The 20,327-nt window shown below is 27.5% G+C and overlaps 1 protein-coding gene across 2 annotated transcripts; it reads left to right on the forward strand.

Annotated features, from left to right (window-relative positions):
* The first annotated feature begins 10,125 nt into the window (after positions 1 to 10,125).
* LOC145192071 (4-aminobutyrate aminotransferase, mitochondrial-like) lies at positions 10,126 to 19,765 on the forward strand. Of its 2 annotated transcripts, none has more exons than XR_016454687.1 (17): positions 10,126 to 10,285; positions 11,709 to 11,791; positions 11,984 to 12,013; positions 13,843 to 13,960; positions 14,145 to 14,194; positions 14,350 to 14,430; positions 14,837 to 14,929; positions 15,104 to 15,166; positions 15,336 to 15,399; positions 15,836 to 15,984; positions 16,207 to 16,288; positions 17,807 to 17,862; positions 17,946 to 18,167; positions 18,276 to 18,535; positions 18,633 to 18,779; positions 19,138 to 19,249; positions 19,354 to 19,765. XR_016454687.1 is itself a non-coding variant. In XM_090094795.1 (17 exons), the coding sequence occupies exons 1-17, from the start codon at positions 10,210 to 10,212 to the stop codon at positions 19,485 to 19,487; spliced, it is 1,506 nt and encodes a 501-aa protein (XP_089950921.1). In that variant the 5' UTR covers positions 10,127 to 10,209; the 3' UTR covers positions 19,488 to 19,765. The 2 variants fall into 2 exon arrangements, 1 of the variants encoding a protein (XP_089950921.1); XM_090094795.1 differs by having other exon boundaries at positions 10,127 to 10,285; positions 17,946 to 18,007; positions 18,430 to 18,535.
* The last annotated feature ends 562 nt before the right edge of the window (positions 19,766 to 20,327 follow it).

Consider the following 20,327-nt stretch of genomic DNA (forward strand, 5'->3'; position numbering starts at 1 on the left):
AGCGGATTGGGGAGATAACAACTAAGTTAAGAATCCAGCTGAAGCAGATTGGGGAGATAACAATTAAATTGGGATTTTTTTCGAAATCTTTATCATAAAAAGATAACAACCAGGTTGTTAACAACTTTTAAAAGCTAAATTTTAGACAAAAATAATAATAATTCAAGATGGCAAATAGTAGCGACTTGTTGTATATTTTTGAACTTTTAAATTTAGATTAAACACTGTAAATAGGTTTTGAAACCTATGCTTTTATTAGATTCTTAATTGGCATAAAATTCTCCATCATAATCAACCATAAAAATATGAAAGGGGTTGGGGGGGTTGGGGGAATGGGAGAAAGGGTGAAAAATAATTAGCGCCAATTTTCTCTGCAGTTGAATCACATGCGTTATTGTTTGCTTACAACATTCTTTTAATGAAAGAAAGGCAGTGTCTTACTTTGACGTTAGCGTAATAGTACTGAGCGAAGAAGAAACTTATCCAATAAGCCAAATATCAGTGCTTTTTCTGATTATTATGTAAGAACCAACTTTAGAACATTTTCTGGTAGCCAGTGTTCCTTTAGTAGTCAATACTTTGAATGTCATGATAACTGTTAGGAAAGAAATATATTTTATTGACAGGATGACTGAGCATTTAGAATTAAACGTGTAAAAAAATTTTACTTTTTTTGCTTTATGATATTTTTTGTGCATTTTTTTAGTTATTTTTGATAAACTTTTAAACTGGAGTAAATAAATTGCTTGCAAAGTTAAACAGTTTATCATTAGCGGTAGGGAAAAGTTTTCTCTAACAACATGACTGAATACTGGTTCCCATTTTTAATTCAATATTCGAGATCGATATTTTTATTTGCTGCTAAAAAATATTTTCTAATAAGAAATTTCAACTTAGAAGAATACACTTTTTGTGGCTTTATATTTTTTGATTCTGTGTTTTATTACTTTTAGACATTTCTGAAATTGTAATGGAGTTACTGTTTGAGTGTGCATCTCCTGACTGGAAGAAATTTAACACTTATGGCTTTTTAAAAGCATCTAGCAAATCTCTTCCAGTCAAGTCTTATATCAAGAGAATGATAGTGGTCAAATGAAATGGTAGCACTACTTGAAAAGCCTTATGATATCAGTTTACTCTTTATCAACTCTATAAACTGCAATCTATTGCAGTTTATTGAGTTGATAAGGAGTACTCTGATTGTAATAGAAAGATGTAGTCTTTTATCATCATTTGAAGAAGATTTTTTCATGGAAAAGAAAAAATAAAGAATAAGAAAAAGTAAAAGAAGAAATAAATGAAGAAGCTGTTCGTATAAATGGTATTTCTTTAAATATGTTTTATTTTTGACCTATTGCATATTTTCTAAACTTTTAAGTTATTTTTTATTTTTTCATTTAAAAGAATGAATGTTCAAAATTATTAAAAGGTTTGTATTAAGTAGTTTTCATTCTTGTAGAAGATAACAAGCAATTATAAAATAATAAAACTGATCTATTTTAATTAAGCATTTTTTATTTCTTATAATAAATCAGTACTCCTTAATTCTTTAATTTTTATTCACTTCTATAGCACTTTTCTGATGCAACATTGTATTCTAACTCATATGTAGAGTAGAGGTTGATTGCAAACAAACAAAAAACATGCAACCTTCACTGCAACCATAAAACTGATCTAATTTTCTAATAAAGCATTGAAGATCTCTTTTTCTTTTTAATTTTTCTTTCAAAATGTTTTTCCATTAATTTTACACAAAATTCAAACTTTTTATTACATGATAACATTTGGTAATTTAATGGTCTTTGCAAACATTTTATGGTCTTCACAAACATTTATACATTGCAGTACGAACTTTTGAAAAGTAGTTTAACTATTATTTTTAATTTACTTTTTTGATACTTTTAATCAATTCCTCAATTTTTACTACACCATGGACCATTAAACTCAAGTAGAACCTTAATTGAATTTCCCTTTCCATAGAAAAAAACATAAAAAAAACTTTTTCCTTTTAAAATTAAATTTAACTTTTGAAATTTAAATTGGGTCAATTAAAAATTAGAAATTTCTAACAAGATATATTTCATAATTTAACATGTTACTTTCAAGATTAAAATGAAAATGATCAGCAGCCATACCAAAGGGAAAAGAAACTTTCAAAAACTGCATTTTGAATGATAGAGTATCACCTGACTGGGAAAGATTTGTTCATAATACCTCTTTAAATGACATGAGGCTTGCAAATGTGCATGCAAGTGAAAAATGGAGCACAAATTTTTTAAAACAGAAAACAATTTGTGTGCAAATGTATGTGCTCTGATATGTTACTGCTGCCCACCTACTCTCTAAAGAATGAAGCATAGATTTGATGTTATCAGCATTCATTTTGTGTTGATATTTGCGATCAACAAAGATCAACTTTAAATGAATGTTATCTCAACAGCAATTTTATCAACACCAAATGATGGTAAAAAATATTTGTAATGACAAGTTTAAAAAAAGTATTTGAAAAAATGGTCTGTGTTGAATGTAGACTTTTGTTTTAGAAAAAATATGTGAATTGAGAAATTTGAGTCATTTACCTTGGTGATTAAAGCACTTGCAATCACAAACAGTTTTTTAACCACCCCATACCTTATATGTAGGGGATGGTTAAAAAACTTCTAATGCACTGGTGTTAAGGCCCTAATGTATTAAAATAAGTTAACCTGTTAAAGACTATTTTTAATGGACTGATAAATTTACACCATCCAAATTTGAGAAGTGGATATTAATAGAGTTTTGATACTTTCTTTAGTATGCTGGACCGGTTGTGTTAAAAGGAAGAATAATTAAAAGTAATTATGACATTTGTTTCCCTTTCAGTTTCTATGCACATACTGCCTTTTGATAGAATGGTGCAAAATGAAGTGTCAGTGGTTTATGCTAATCAATTACATAGTTGATTTGTTAGAGAAGTGCAAATTTTGTATGGGGAAATTTTTTTGACATACAACGTTCATAGCATTGATTCTCTTAGCTGATAATTGTTAACTTTCAGGAGAATCTTAATCATCTACATTCTCTCCCATTTGGAATCCATTTTTTTCCTATTTTTGGGTCAAATGGTAAAGAATGGTTAAGAAGTTTCTTAAGGTGGTAACCCTAGAAATAATTTATTTTTTGAGTTGAAGCTTTTATTGATATTTTGTAGTAAAACTTGATTCTATTTCAAAAAGTTTTAAAAAAAAATCATTAAAAAATTTTTTTTTGTATTTGAAACATATCTCACTATATAATAATTCTACAGCTTTGAAATTTCACAAAAATGTTTATTATATATAGTATTTTCATTTGTCATAGGATTTTTTTATTTGCCTTGATAACTCCAAAGTTATGCAAAATGTTTCAGAGTTTATTTATTTAGTAAATCAAGTAAGTACTAAATTTCAAATAAATCTGAAATTTGCTCTTTATATTACAAAATCCTTTGATTTATCAATGTCTTATAAAAATGTCCTGAAATTTTTAGTTTATAAATCCATACCATTTTTAAAAAACCATGTTTTGAAATGTGGAATGTCTCGAAAATTATTAAACCTGGGAAACGAGACTTTTAATAAAGTATTTCTAGGGAAAAGTAACAGCAACCAATTCACAATTATATCAATACGTTGACATCCATATTAAAAAAACTTATGTTATACATTTTTGAAAAGGTATTAAAATTCTCAATTAAATTTAATAGAAATATTTTTTTTGAAAATTTCATCAAAAATCAATATTTATTTCTAGGGTTACCACCTTAAGAGTGGCAAATCTGCAAGATAGAGTTTATTTTATCCAATGCAAACAGTTTCTTTTAGTAGAACAGGTTTTGGTAGATCTTGTAAAATGCAATGCACTAAATCCATGTTCAGGTAGAAAAACTTGATGTTTGTTATGTAGATTTATTAGCCAACCTAAACAAATAATGTAATAAAAAATATGAACTTTTTTCTTATGCGTTTTCGTTTGGAATCAAAAAGCATCAGATTATTGAAATATCATTCACCATTGTTGAATTTACAAATGGAAATATTAAAAAAGTGATACCCAAAAGTTGGATGAAGAATGATGGAAAATGCTGCTGGTCCCCATTTTAGTTCCTCTGCAGTTCTAAAGGCTGTCACTAGCTTTCAGGTACCAACCTCTGATTGCCAGATATAACCTGCTAGGGTTTTATGCACCACAGGTTTGAATTGACTGTTAACACCAGCTAAAATAAGTGAATTAGAACTCATTGTGTACTGTATGTTGAGAGTCTATTTGTGTATAGATTTTTATGAAGAAGCGCAAACACTTGGGAAAGACAGTAGTTATATCAAACATTGAAGCTGACGAAGAAGAGAAAAGAAGAACAAACTAGAAGTAAAGCTTACTAAAATATGTTTTCAGTTTTCTTTTGTCTTGGTTCTTTATCAAAGCATGCAAAAAGACTTTTTTAAATTTCTGTTAAAAGGAGAAAGATGACTATCACAATATGTGATAGTGTTGAAGATTTGGCAGTTAGTGACAAGGAACTATATTATATCTATACTCTATATATATATCTATATTCTTTTAAGAATATAGAAGACATCGTTTGAAGAGTTCTAATAACCAAAGTTGAATTTGATTCCAAAAATATCAGGTTAGTTTCCTAAAAACAATTTAAAAAATAAAAACAATAGTTTGATAAAATAAGTGTATTCATTTCCTTGCTGAATTGTAGAAATTCTAAAATATCAACTCCATGTTTTACACAGTAAGACAACAAACTACTTGTAGTATGTTGTATATACCACTGACAAAGTAGTTGTATATACCATTGACTTTTTGAAAGAAAACAATGCAGTTCTAGGAAAATTGAGATTTTCATCAAGTGAATTGGTACAAAAAGTGTAAATGTTACTTTTTTTTTTAATATAATCAAACGTGTGTCCTGTTTATAAACTGTTTTTGATATACTTGTTTTAATTTCATTTAGGTAAATCAAAGCTGTAGGTAATATCCATTGAATATTTACAAGTGTTACTCTAACAAATAGTTTTTTCGTATAAAAGTCAAATTCATAGGTTGTAATTACATTAAAAAGTCTTTATAAATATCTTATAAATAAAAAATTATTAGAGAGTATTAACCAATTCGATTTTGTGTTCACTTATTGTTTCCAACAGGGTTGCAAGCGGCCAATCACAAGGTCAGGAGTTAAACAAAACCTGATTCTGTTGGCTAATTTAGATCCTTTTATCAGCCCTAAAACAAAAAAAAGCACTAAAAAGGGGTTGAAATAATCTATATGAAGAATATTTATTATGGGTTATAAATTCTTAACTTTTGTAGATAGATATAGGTTAAGGCTAGCCACTTTTTAAGGGAAGATTGATGAGTTGATATTTGATTGATAACAGCTCAATCGATAAGTATTAAAACAAGTATTGAACAATCTGTTGCAATGTGAATGCAACATATTGATATTGCTTAAGCTTTTTTGTGCTGTATCCACCGTTTCTGTTTTTTCTTTTAAATACTTGTTGAATATCCTTAGATGAATTGGAAATAGTTCTGCCTTGGTAAGCTGTTGATGAGCTAGAAAACTGGGGCCTGTTATATCTTTGGCGGTTTGTAACACAGTTTCCTTTTTAAATGTTGTCGTATGAGTGAAAATATTTTTTAAAAAAATAATTTTCAAAGCTTTAAAAACACGTAGAAATATTTTACACCAAATCTTACCTAGAAAAAGTTGCTCCGTTCGGCTATGCTTCTTTGGCTGCAAATCTTTTAGCAGCAATAGAGTCCTTCAACATAAAATCTTGTGAACAGGGAGAATTAAATTAAAAGTAACAATCTGAATAGACGTAGACATGTTGATTCATCAACCTGCCATACAAGTAAATAACCCTCGTACTCATACCTTATTAACCTTAACACCCTTCATACTAAATCAAACAGAAAAATTTAAACTACTAACACACTAATAAGATAAAGCATTACAAACATAGAGACCGCCCTCACAATATGCAAAATCACTTTGCAGGACTTTGCTTTGTTGCAGTTATGTAAAAGATGCTAACTTTTAAAAATAACTGAGGTAAGAAGACTTCTTTGGGCAAATGCAAGCCCGGAAATTTTGAAAAAGAATCAAACAACAGTAAATTAGACCTCTAATTGTTGATGAGAATCCTGCGAGTGGTGGCAATCACAAGGCCCATCAAATCAAACCCTTACCTTTCTGATTGAGTAGAGCCGGACTTGGAGTGACAAATGAAAGAACTCACGCCTACCTTTTTGAACAGGTAAAATGTTTTTTTTTTTTTTTTTTTTTCATGTTTTTTTATTACATTTTATTACATTATTATCTGTTTAGGTTGACTAATAAATCTGCATAACAAGAACTTTAGCTGGCAACAAACTTTACCACGTGATCAAAAAATTAAAGCGATCAAACCAGCTGAAGCGATAACCTTCGCCAGCTAAAATACTATCTTCTTTTCTATGATGCAAGATCTCTACCATATTTAGAAGCTACATATTAATTAACTTCTCCAAAGAGTTTAATGTCTGCAATCAGCGCATAAATCCTTAAGTCTCTGTTTTATGGTCCTCTAACTTCTCTTCTATGCATAATCTTAATAATCTTAATCTTATCTTATCATAATCTTATCTTATCTTATCATAATCTTATCTTATCTTATCATAATCTTATCTCAACATAATAACAATATTTTGTTGTGCTTCTGAAAAAGCTTGTAATGCCTTTTTTAACTCCAAAAAATGACTATTGGGGTTCTAATAACCAAGTGAAAATTGTGAAATTTTCTAGTATGAATTGCTACGTTTTTTGGTAAAAACTTTTTGGAATAAAATGTTCGATTTTCTCGAAATATTTTAGCAGCACAAAGTTGAGCAGCAAATAAATTTTTCAAATTTTGATTCAAAAAAATTTTTTTACCAATTTGTATAACAGATAGATTGTTTACATTATTGAGGTGTTTGAAAAAAAAGTATCTAATCTCACCTTATTGAACACAAAAATACAGATATTTAAAAAATTATAGAAAAACTTTAATACAAAAACCAAACAGTAATTTTATAAACTTGCCTCCTTTAACAAATATTTTTTTACAGAAAATAAAAAATGTTTTGCTACAAATACATTATAACATAATCGTGTGCAGCAAAAAATTAGTAAAAATTTTAAACATTTTAATCGTATACAATTATTGAAACGCATATGATGATACAAATGAGCTTGAGTAAAGGGAAAAATTTTGGGAAAACCTCTTTTTCGCACTCTTCTCAGATTTTTTAAATCGCTCGTAATTCGTTCTCATAACCGTTCATAATTGTTCGTAATGGTTCGTAATTGTTCATAATTGTTCGTAAAATTCCATAATAGTTTTATTTTACATTTACCATAACTTTAACTTTTACGTTCTTAATTTGTGGATTTATTCGGCATCAAATAACTAAAGATTTATTTTGTGTCGAAGGTGAGTCATACTTTTGTATTAGACTTTTGTATAAGTCTTAGACTTTAGTATTCGTTTTGTATTCGTTCTGCACTTCAAACAAACGATGAGTCACATCCAGAGGATAAAAAAAAGTAATTTTAACGCAACCATGTTTGTTCTTGAGAGAAACAAGGATGACGAAGTTACAGCTACATGTCCCGCCATTTTATGCTAACGAAAAGTTTGCTTCAAGCTGAACATTTGTAAATCTTTCAAAATGAATTCCGACATATCCACAATATGTTCATGAGACATTTTGTAAGTCTTAGAAAAACGTCAGCTTGAAAAACTGAAAATAATTATTGCAAAAGTGATAAATAAAAAGATGGTATTATTTCATGTAAATGTTAATGATCTGTAGTGGGATACATCAGATGAACTTAAACAAAAAGTTTGCAGAGAAAGGACAAAAAAGAAGATCAATAAAAGAAGAAAAATAAACTTAGTGACTTCGTATTTCGTTTAAGTTCTTTTTATCAAATTCTTTTAACAATTTTTTCGTTTATATCGTTTGGAAAAACTTTAAAAAACTACACGTTTGTGTTCTGTGATTTTTTTTTTTGTTGTTGTTATCTTTTAACTTGTTTGTATATGTTTCTGTATATATCTCTGAATCCGTTTCTGGAGATAATTTTGTCTTAAGTGAGTTGTTTTATGAACTACCTCCTTTACCTTGAGCTCCACGAGCATTGCTTTTAAAAGTAGAAATTAAGTTAATATATTAAATTATTAGTATAAATTATGCGGCGGATGTTCTTGATTTTTTTCTTTTAAACTTTAAATTCTTTTTTAAAACGAATTGAAAATGATCTTCAGTAAATTATTTATATTAATCAATTTTTATCTAAAGGTTTTACAACTTACGTTTAAACCCGAAAAGAATAAATTGGTTTCGACCGCGAACATAATTATAGAAGTAAATATTGTATGAGCCCTAAGATGGAACTCCGCAGGATTCCATCTTAAAGCACTCTTTAAGATGGAAGATTGTTAGCTTTTAGTTTACAGATTGATTTGTTTTCTATCTGGAACGATCCTATTTTATCACATAAATTAAAACCCTCAAAAATTTCGAACTAAAAAATGTTTTTGCAAACGAAAAATTTCAATTTACCCCAAATATCTTAGTTCTAAAATATATAAAAAATATATGTTATATATACGTACTTTACACTCAGTGGAAGATGACCTCTGAAAACCGTAAGTTTTTTTTATCTATAACATGACCAAATGAAGCGTTCAGTTAAATTTGAAAACACCGTTAAATTCAAAATTGGTCCACCTTTATACCTTCAAAACAGTTTTAAAAAATGGCGTAGTTTCACTGATTTTAAATTTCGATGGAAATTTATAAACCAAGTAAATTTTTAAATTAGGTTTTAAATTTGAAAAATCGAAGCGTTTTTTAAAAGGTGATAAAGGTTCAATTTAATGTTATTTAATTATTTGTTTTCATGATCGAATGAGTTTTAAGAATTGCGTCACACTGTCTGATAGATAATAAGCTAAACTTAATTCTGTATTTGAATAAATGTTAAAAATGTCACTTATCAACTTTAAGGGAAAGTTTTTTTGTTATTTTTCTATATAATCTTTGCTTTACTAGTAACTTTTTAGAGTTTACACTGATTATATTTTTTTTTATAAATGTTTTTAAAAACTCAAGAAATCAGTTTTAAATATGTTTTTATAGCTATTACTTTAGCTTATTTTTCTTTATTCTCGAATCAACGATTTATTTAAGAAAATTATAAAAAGGGTTTACTTTATTTAGGCTTCTTGTTTTAGATGATTTAAGAAGGCCTTAGCTCTTTTATGAAGTCTGGATTTGCTTTTACAAAAAGCGCTTTTTAGAAAAAAGCAAGTTTGATTACATTAAATGTCGTGGTTTTTTATTCCATTTCTCTGCAATTTGTGAAGATTCGTGCAAAAATTCACGAATTTTTTTAGAAGTTTCTCTTCGTTAATTTTACCAGTCTATGAATTTTGTATATAAGAAATTTAGAGGAAGATCAACAAATCCAACTTTAATAGTTTTAATATCTTTTCTTATAAAGTTTTGTTTCGAACTTTTAGCTGTTTGAAATCTTTTTATTTAGTTTGATAACGTAAAGACAAATTATTTTAATTTCATAACAGCCTTCTGTACAAATCAATAACTTGATGTTTGACGTCGATATCTTAAAACATTCAAATTTTTTAAAACCAATTAGTTGAGAAATTTTATTTCAGTACACAAAAAATGCCCATTGCAATTTGGGTGGAGTTTGATGACATTTTTTAAAATATCTTTTAAGACTACCGAGTTTAAGGCGCACCTTTTTTTTTTACCCCTCTGCGCGCACCCATTTTTTACCCTTTTCTCGATGCTTGGGATATTTTACTTGAAGTATTTAAAGCTTCTTTTTTCAGTGATCGAGAAAATACAAACATATTTCGTCATTTAAAGGTTCATTAAATTTTGGGGTGTGCTAAGTTATAAAAGCAGAAAACTTGCGGTCAAGCTATTTGCTTTACAGACTACTCTATTGTTATTATATATGAATGAGCTTTCATATTTTGCATTTATTCTCATTATTTGGGATGCTTGAATTGTTCTCCGTACCTATTTTTTTATATTGTAATTTTCATAATTGGCCTTTTTTTTAGGTAGCAGTTGAAAATAGCTTGAAGAGTAAAGTTATAGTTACATTCAAACATGGAAAAAATGATATCAGTTGGGAGATGCGCTTTTGTCAAAAACGTCAATATCTGGCGTTCTACGCATAGGATGTGTAAGACAAATCTTAAACAATTTTGCTATGTAGCTTTATATTTGCTTAGTATTTTACAGTGTTTTACAAAAACGTTTTTTGAACTACGTTTTTAGAAGAAAAGCTTGATCTGTATATATATATATATATATATATATATATATATATATATATATATATATATATATATATATATATATATATATATATATATATATATATATATATATATATATATATATATATATATATATATATATATATATATATATATATATATATATATATATATATATATATATATATATATATATATATCTTAAGTATGAAACTTGACAGACTGTAACTAGAGATTAATAAATGGATGACTACTTTGTCTAAAGCATTTTCTTAGACTCTTTTTTTTAGAAACATGGCATTTTTTATGACACTGCATTAGAAACTACTGAGTTAATTCTATCTACTGAGAAAGAGGAAAAATTTGATCTGAGAACTTACTTAGAAAAATATACATTCCAGTTATTATGGAAATGATTATACACTCTTATAATATAATGTGATGATTCTTAGTTTAAACTCAATCAACCTGGTCTTAGTGAGTTTAAATTCTGAACAATAGAGTTTGATGCAACCTAAGATACTCAAGTGTTATTAATATTCTGTTTTTTCTTCCAATTTGGGATGGTTTAGCTCTTATCATGTTAATGCTCCTTTTTATGATGTGATGTTTGGTTTTTAACACACTAGAGAAGGTGAAACATCTGTATTGGATTCAATCAGGTTTCTAATCAAGAGCAAAGTAAACTGCTAAAAATAAAACCACTCAGTTAACCCAGTTTGTCAGCAGTGTGTAAATTCATCTTGTCAACTCCCTAATTTTGTTTATTTAAAAACTCCTTGTTAATTTGAATTTCTAACTGCTGCTTTGCTGCAGATGTACAAATGTACGAGCTTTTCTAAACTTGTTATCCTCAAAGACTCAGAACATTTCTAAAGGATTTGGTTCCGTATAAAGATTTTTCTTTAAAATGATGTTAAATTCACCTTGGCTTAGTGCTTTTATCATAGTGGTACTTTCTCCAATAAACTTTTATTTTTTTTTATGTTCATTTCTCAAGCTAGATTCCGTTGGTTCAAACTCTCCAGCACAAGTTTTTTTTGGGAGCTCAAATACTTTATTGTAGTATTTCATCAACCTTATCTGAATTAAAGTTTGCAGTTGTATTAAAGTTTTTATGTAAAACTGAACAACATCAACTTATTGTTTACAAGTGCTCAAGGTGCATTATCAATTGACAATTTTGCAAGACAGCCACTGTATAAAAATTATATGATGTTTTAACACTTTTTGCATAGTCTGTTTCAAAGCAGTTTATTTTTATATATATATATATATATATATAATTTATCTTCAAGGCTTTGAAATCTATTTTACTCATTTTAGTGTCAACTAAAAGCAGCGCTATTGAAGATGGTGAATTTACTCATCCTGTCATAAAAACAAATATTCCTGGACCTATTTCTATTGTGTGTTTTCTTATTATGAATTTGTCTTTTCATGTTCATAAAAACTTTGTTGCAGTATTTTTTTAAAAAAATTTTAATTTTTTAAAAATTCTAAACAAATAAGAGCTTTTTTTGTTCTTTTTTTTTTTTTTTTTTTTTTCTAAAAAAAAAAATTCGGAAAAGATTTTTTACTTTTGAAATCTTTAATTTCAGATGAAATGCAAAGAAATGGATTTTATTGGTGTAAGTGAATTTATTTCAACTAATTTTAATTTTATAACTAATTTTGTAAACTTAGCAAAATATTGCTGTGAATTCAATTATACTTTTAACTTGAGTTTACACAAAACTATGTTCTAATTTTAGTAATAAAATGGTGTCTTTAAATTTTCCTGCTCAAGGAAAAAAAACTGCTAAAATCTTGTTATTGATCAAGAAAAAAAATACATCAGGTCATCAATGATAAAATTCGTAGTTAATAATATTTCCAAAATTAACAGCTCATTATTTGAAATTGCCTGAATACAGACCACGTCAAAACATTGAAAGTGTATTTGCCTCTAATGTTACTAGCAGCAGACAGTATCAAATTGATATACCAAATTTTGTTAGGTAACTTTGACCTCAAGTATAAACCAGTTTTATTAATTATGATTTCATTAAACCTGGCTCATCAATCATAACAGAAATATACTGCATCCAGCTGAATGAAATCATGCAATACTTAAAGAAAAGCAGCCTAAATTGGTTCTTATCTTTTTGTATGATAATTTTAGAACACACACTGCACAAATGACTATGGTAAAATTAAAGGAATTGGAGTTGAAACTTCTTCACATCCATACTCATCAGACCTAGTCCCCAACTGACTACCACTTCTTCTACAATTTGAACAACTTTTTAACAGAAAAATAATATAATTTTAACAGTTCTGTAAAACTGGCCATCCAGGAATTCATTGGCTTTTATCCACCAGGGTTTTATAGCACCAGCCTCAATAATTAATGACCTGATACTAATTATAAATACTAATTTGGCTTAGTATGCTTCACTACCATAATTATTTAATTCTAAACATAATGTTTTATGTGACTCTTTTGTATCAGGTCATTAATCATATTCTGCAGAAGCAACAAATTAATTATTTAATTAAATATTTAACAGTAATTTGCAGTTTACTGTTAAACAATCATTTAACAGTAAACTGTAAATTACTGCTCTAGAAACAAAAATAAATTTATATATCTATATACACACACATAAATATAAATATATGGAGCATTTAAAAAAGCAGAAACACTTGATCATCTACTAACAGCTTTAATAAACCTTTTGCTGACTGAAGCTGTTATTTGTAAAGAAACCAGTTTTACAAAGTACAACTGGTTTAGTAATTCCATTTTGAACAAAACCACAACATTTACTTGCATAAAAGACATTCTTTTTTTATTAAATCCTTTTTATTATCTTATTATTATTATTTACATCTTATCTATTACTATTATTAATCTTATTGTTTTTCTATCATTTATTATGTCTTGCTATTATTTATATTTTGTCTTTTGCTATTATTATATTATGGATTTTTATATTTAATGTTTTCTTTAGATGAAATGGTACATTATTGTAATTTAAAAAAAAGAAATGAAATTGTAAATAGAAAATCATACATAAAGATTTTTAAAAAAAGTATATAAGCTGGAACCAATATTTCATTTTAATTCCAAAAAGCGATAAAACAAATCTTTATGAAACATCACTCTGTATAATCATGTCACACATCATTATTTTAGGAAACTTAATTGGTTTTGTTAAGTCAAGTGATTTCTTTAACTCTTTATATGTTACTAATTTCTTTGGAATACATTTAAAATAAAATACACATTCACTCAATCAAATTGTATGCTGAATTTAATTTTTTTTTCTCTTTAAATCCAATCTTAAATTTAAAAAAATAAAAGAGGATAATGATATTTTTTTAGTTTTTTTTATTGATTGGGTTAATTTATACAGCAGTATATAAGAGTATGTTTTTGAAATAAAAGATATGCATTTAAAGTCAATTTATTTAGCAAAGTGGTGCGATGCAGTTTTTTGTTGATTATGAAAAATCAAAAGGAAATTACATAGTGGATGTTGATGGGAATGTTCTTCTTGATGTTTATCAACAAATAGCTTCGTTACCACTTGGTTTGTCTGTTATTTCCGCAATTTTTTAAAAAAATTAAATTTCTACGTTAAGTATTTGTTTTATAAACCCGTTTTTTGTAATCATGTTAGTTTGGAAAATAGAAAAATATTTTATTTTTAGCCATTATAAAATTTTTTTTTTTTTTATTTCGCTGAAAAATTAAAATTTTCTAAATAATTTTAGGTTACAACCATCGCGATTTACTTGAAGCCGTGTCATCGTCTGCAATTAAGGTGACAATTTATCAGCATAAAAGAGTTAAATTATCTCTCTGTATCATTGTTTTACCTCACATTATTCTATTTTCAAATTGTAAGCAAAAAATAAGAAAAAAGTTTATCTGAGCATGTGTATGAGTTTGGTTGCATTTAAAAATATTTTCTTTTAGACTATGATGGTGAATCGTCCATCACTGGGGAATTTACCTCCTGCTGACTTATATGATTCCCTGACTGAGACCCTTCTGAAAGTAAGATTCAGCTTTTATTTATATAGTTTTTCTCTTCCATTTAAGTTCTTTTTTTTCCTCATCCTTCATTCATGCTCTTCTCATCCTTTATTTTTATTCTTCTTTTTCTTTCTTTTCATTTTTATTCTTTTTCTCATCCTTAAATTATATTCCTCTTTTCTTATTCTTCATTTACATTGTTCTATTTCTTATCTTTTGTTTACACTCATCTTTTTTTTGTCTTTTGTTTAAATTCTTTTTTTTTTTTCTTATCTTTCATATATATTTAAATTTTGTATAAAAAAAACTTCTCTTTTGATCAAAGTGAAAAGTTGAAAATTTATTTGAAATTATTTATGTTTTACAAATTCCCAACATCAAGTTTTAGCCACATGAAAAATGCTTTAACTTTGATATTTATTTTCAGATTAAGCCAAAAGGACTTGACTATGTGCAAACAATGATGTGTGGCTCGTGCTCAGTTGAAAATGCTTTAAAATCAGCTGCCATAAAATACAGGGTATCAACATTTTTAAAGTGTTTTAACATTTTTTAAATATTTTTTTTTACTTCAAAAAAGTGATTAAAATTTTTTTCTTAAGAAGTCTTTCTTTTTTTTTTTACTTTTTTTTGTGTGAAAAGTGTTTTGTGCACAAAGGATTGTTCTTTTTTATGTTTTTTTGATTATTTTTAGAATGATCAACGTGGGACAGATACCCCTTCTGTAATTGAATTAGAAACTTGCATGACTCAACAGGTAAAGATAGTTGAAAATTTTGGCAAGATTTTAGTTGTTATTTTATAGTTATTCAATCATCGTTATTAAATTATTGCTAAATTTTTGTGTTGCATTTTATGTTTTAAAGTTTTAAAGATTAAAACTTAAAATAGCTGTCACCTCATGTCTTTTTTTATCTTTTTTCTAGCTACCTGGTACACCTGACTTGGTGTTTCTTTCGTTTAATCTTGGTTTTCATGGCCGAACATTTGGTGAGGAAGTTAAGCAATCTGAATGAAAATTTGTAAATAAGCCACAAATTAATTTTTAGAAAATTTGCAGATCGTCAGAGAATTTTTAATTAGCTTGTCAACTGTTTTGTTGGTTTGCAACAAGGATCTTTCTTTCAAAACAATTTTCTGCACCATTTTTTCAATTCACACTCATCATGAGCAAAAAAAACTCCGTGCAGTGCAACATATACACAGTACAGTTTTTGAAGTTTTTGATGCATAAAATGCCACCAAACATTTTCATAAATAAACAGTTTTAGCCACAGTTGTCGAGATACTATTACTGTTTAAAGTTGGCAAGAAAATTTTTTTTATTGTTGTTGTTAAAGTTTACCTCAAAGTTTTTTAAGATAAACATTTTTTTTATGTGTATCAAATATTCTTATTTCACTAATTTTTTTTGTTTAAACTTCAGGTGCTTTGTCTGTGACACACTCAAAACCAATTCATAAAGTGGACATTCCCGGGTTTAAATGGCCTATTACAGATTTTCCCAACTTAAAGTATCCACTAGAAGATCATATAAAAGAAAACAAAGAAGAAGAGGCACGCTGTTTACAAATGGTAATGTTGAAGTTGAAAGTATAATTTTTAAGACCTTAGACTGAGGAGATAGACAAGATCTTCAACTGTGCAGATAGACAAGCATTTTGTCCAGAAACATAGAAGTTACTAAATTATTATCTGTAATTTATCTAAATTTTTACAATTATTTAGGTTTTTATTTAGGTATCACAATAAATATTCTGTTTGACTTTATTAAAATAGTTATGTTTAATGAATTAGATGCAAAGAACTATACGTGAATGGAATGATAAAGGAAGGTTTGTTGCTGGAGTTATTGTTGAGCCAATACAATCTGAAGGAGGTTTGTTTTGTAACAGTAATAAATTTTCAGTTTGAAAAAAATTGAACCTTTAACTTATTCCAATTGCTTAAGATCAGTTAAAGATCTGAAATGAATTTTGTTTTGAATTTTGTTTGTTTTGCTGTGTTTGAATGAAAACTCATAATAAATACCAAATAGTTACATTCCAAATGTTTATTTTGATAATAAAATATGCATCAGAGTTCAAGTAACTGAAAACCCTTTTTTTTTTCTTTCTAAATGAAGCTTTGGAAACTGGAAACCATCTTTTCTAAAAGAAGATGGTTTCCAGTTGATAAATTATAGAGCTTAAAAGTGATTATTCTTATTTGCCATTCAAAAATACAATATGAAATTAGATAATTTGTTCAGTTACTCGTTACTTTCTATAATGTGTAATACTTTCTTCATGTAATAGTCTTTCTACATCTGTGGTCAGATCAAGACTTTGAAGTCAAAACAAGTTAACAGTTTGAAATGAACATAGTCAAATATTTGCATTTGCATTTACTCAGCTGTTTTAAACACTTTTAATGATTTTTAAAGTCTTAATAGGGGTAGAAGTTTTTAAATAATAGGGGTTAAAATTTGTCATGGGGTATCTCCTACCATTGAACATCTGTATCTCATTTTTTATAAAACCTCTGTACCTCCTTTTTCTTTGAATGTTTGTACTTAAAAAGCAACCAATTAAAAGTAAGTACTGAAGATTAAAAATTAGTTAAAAGTTTTAAGTCTCTTGAAGTTTATTTTGGCATTTATTTATATTAAAGCATTTCAAAGTAGAACCAAAACTCCAAATACTCAATGTTAAAAGTATTTGCACTATAAAAAAAACAGGGGGTAATCATCATTTTTGAGTTTTAACTTAGTTATTTGTTGCTGTTTTTATTTTTTTTACTCTTTTAAAAAAATGTTTTTTTTTTTTTTTAATTTAAAGTTTAGAACATTTTTCAAAACAAAAACCATTTGAAAAAATTAAACTTGGTGCAATTTGAAGAAAGTAAACTTGGTCAAAATTTTTGAAACCTGTCAAATCAATGTCAAAAAAGGGGCATTTGGGAACAAAGGTATGTCCCATCTCCCCTTCTCTCTCCCCTTCTCTCTCCCCTCCCCCTCCCATTATTATTATTATTATTATTATTATTATTATTATTATTATTATTATTATTATTATTATTATTTTTATTATTATTATTATTATTATTATTATTGTTATTATTATTATTATTATTATTATTATTATTATTATTATTATTATTGTTGTTATTATTATTATTATTATTATTATTATTATTATTACTATTATTGTTATTATTATTGTTATTATTATTATTATTATTACTATTATTATTATTATTATTATTATTATTATTATTATTATTATTATTATTATTATTATTATTATTATTATTATTATTATTATTATTATTATTATTATTATTATTATTATTTAGGTACTGATAATAGTAAGTATTTTAGATTTACTATTAAAAAAATCTGATGATTCTTTCTCAGGGGATAACCATGCTTCTCCAGACTTCTTTAGGCAAGTTCAGAAAATTGCAAGTGAGGTATGAGGCTACCTGTCTTTTAATATGATTTTATAATCTTATGTTTTTTTCAACTCATTATTATTACTAATATTTTTGATTAGGCAAAAGCCGCTTTTATTGTGGATGAAGTGCAAACTGGTGGCGGTGCAACCGGAAAATTTTGGTTAGAGTTTCAAAAAACATTAAAATTTAATTTCATTTTCCAGTTTTCTGTTTATTTGACAGTTAAGGACAGCAGATAAAATGAATAAATGACCTCTATGACCAATATGTCAGTGGATGTGATCTTCAACAGTCTTCATAAAAGATGCATGTAGAATGAGGTGTTACAATGTCGTGTGAATTCATATTTAAAATATTCTATAATCCATGTTTTATTTTAAAGGATCTTGTGAATTACCGAGTTTTAACATAAGTCTTACTCTATGTAGATTTGTTCAAAGAAAAATGTTTATACATTGCACCTGTTCCTGTGGTCAAATGTAAAAAGATAAAAAACAGAAATCTTTTTGTTAACTGTTATTTTAAATGCTTAACAACTAAGAAAATAAATTTGTCGATTGATCCACACCATATTATAACTAGGGCACATGAGCATTGGAACTTACCTGAGCCACCTGATATGGTTACTTTTGCAAAAAAGTTATTGGTTGGTGGGTTTTATTACAAAAGAAGTTTTCTTCCAAAGCAGGTTTTTCTTTTTCTTTTTGTTAAAAGTTTTGTATTTATGTCATTTTTAAAATTTTTTTATTTTGGCGCAGTTTTTTATTTTAATTTCGTTTCAATAGTCTTTTCGTATTTTCAACACCTGGATGGGTGATCAAGCCAGGATAATATTATTAAAGACAGTTCTGGAGGTAATAGAGAGAGACAAATTGTTAGTGACCGTTCAAAAATCTGGTGATGTTCTTTTAAACGGTCTCAAAAAGCTACAAGTGAGTGCAAACCCTTTTGTTAGCTCTATGTACATTGAGTTTGCTGTTTGGAAGGATTTTGCTTGCCTTTTAGTAACGTAACTGATGTTGCCTTTTAGTTACGTAACTGATGTTACGTTAATAAAAGGTAAACGAAACCTTTTGAGTCTGTTGCGAGAAGTAACAACTTTTTTATTTTTATTGGATTTAATATTTTTCAACATCTTTCGAAATAATTTAGTTTTTGAACTCGAGGCTTCTATTTTGCTTTGGTACGATCGGTCCGCTTAATAATTTGGATTAGAATTTTCCTATTTAAACATCTTTTTACATTTGATTGGATAAGAGTTTGTTTATGATAAATAATAAACATTTTCAGGTAAAATATCCGAATAACATTCAAGATGTTCGAGGTCAAGGAACGTTTATATCATTATCTTGTCGTACACCTGTCGAAAGAGATGCGCTGTCAGGAGTTGCTCGCAGTTTGGGTAAAATAGTCTATAGAGTTAAATCGTTTATTATGTAACTGAGCTACGAACTAATTCTTTATTTGAACGGCAATGTGATTCTTGTATTCTTTTATTAACTTTAGGGTTGCAAAACGGACCTAATGGGTTTCGAAGTATTCGTTTTCGGCCAAGTTTAATTTATAATGAATCTCACGCAAAGGTGACACTGGAGATTTTAGAAGAAGCAATATTAAAAGCACAGCAAGATGCAAAATAAGTTTCTGAAACAACTTTGTGAAGCTTCTCTCACAAATCGGCGTATAGAAATTATATATCCCCCCCCCCCCCCGGTCTGATGCTGATATGTATATACTTAGGATTTGACAACGAATTTTTTAAAGATATTTTAGTTATGATTTTTGTATCTATGATATATCTAATTATCTAAAAATAAATTCATATTCAAAAAATTGTCTTTGTACGACTTTTTTGCGAAAGTACAGAATATCTAAATATGTTTAGCTGTTAAAATATAAGCATTTTTAACCGCTAAAAGATGTTTATTTTATCGGTTCTAATGCTGCACCTCATCTCGAGCAGAAGTTTAAAGTTTATCCAACAATTTAGAGCAAGCAAAGAATCTTTTGCTGCACCATGATATTTTACGAGGTACTCTAAGAAAATATTTCTTAAAAAGTCCAATTATAGAAAATATTAAGAGCCATACGTTTGGAACTGAATAAGCTACAAAGGTGGTCGCAACCATTTTTATAAAGATTTGTATATCAAGGAATGTAATCCGCTTAAAGTAAACAAGATTTAGGTTGACTATAAAAATTGCTTTTTCATAGCCAACCTAAATCTTGTTTAAGAAGATTAAAAAGGTAATCAGTTTTAGTGAATTATATTTCTTCGTCATCTTCGCATGGGTGCTCACAGAAAGGGGAAGCGTGGAAATCCCTCTCTCCTGAATATGGGAATGAGACCTAATTAACTTGAAAAAGATGTGAACGTGAAAGCAATAATTCATTGAGTTTTCATTATTCGTTTTTACATTTTACTTGTAAAATAATTGTACATGATGCTAATATGTATATACTTAGAATTTGACAACAAA

The sequence above is a fragment of the Hydra viridissima genome, unplaced genomic scaffold, assembly GCF_058129835.1.
Source record: "Hydra viridissima isolate aposymbiotic clone 2 unplaced genomic scaffold, HvirCarnegie_v1 scaffold_1, whole genome shotgun sequence".
In the NCBI taxonomy this organism is placed as follows: Eukaryota; Metazoa; Cnidaria; class Hydrozoa; order Anthoathecata; family Hydridae; genus Hydra; species Hydra viridissima.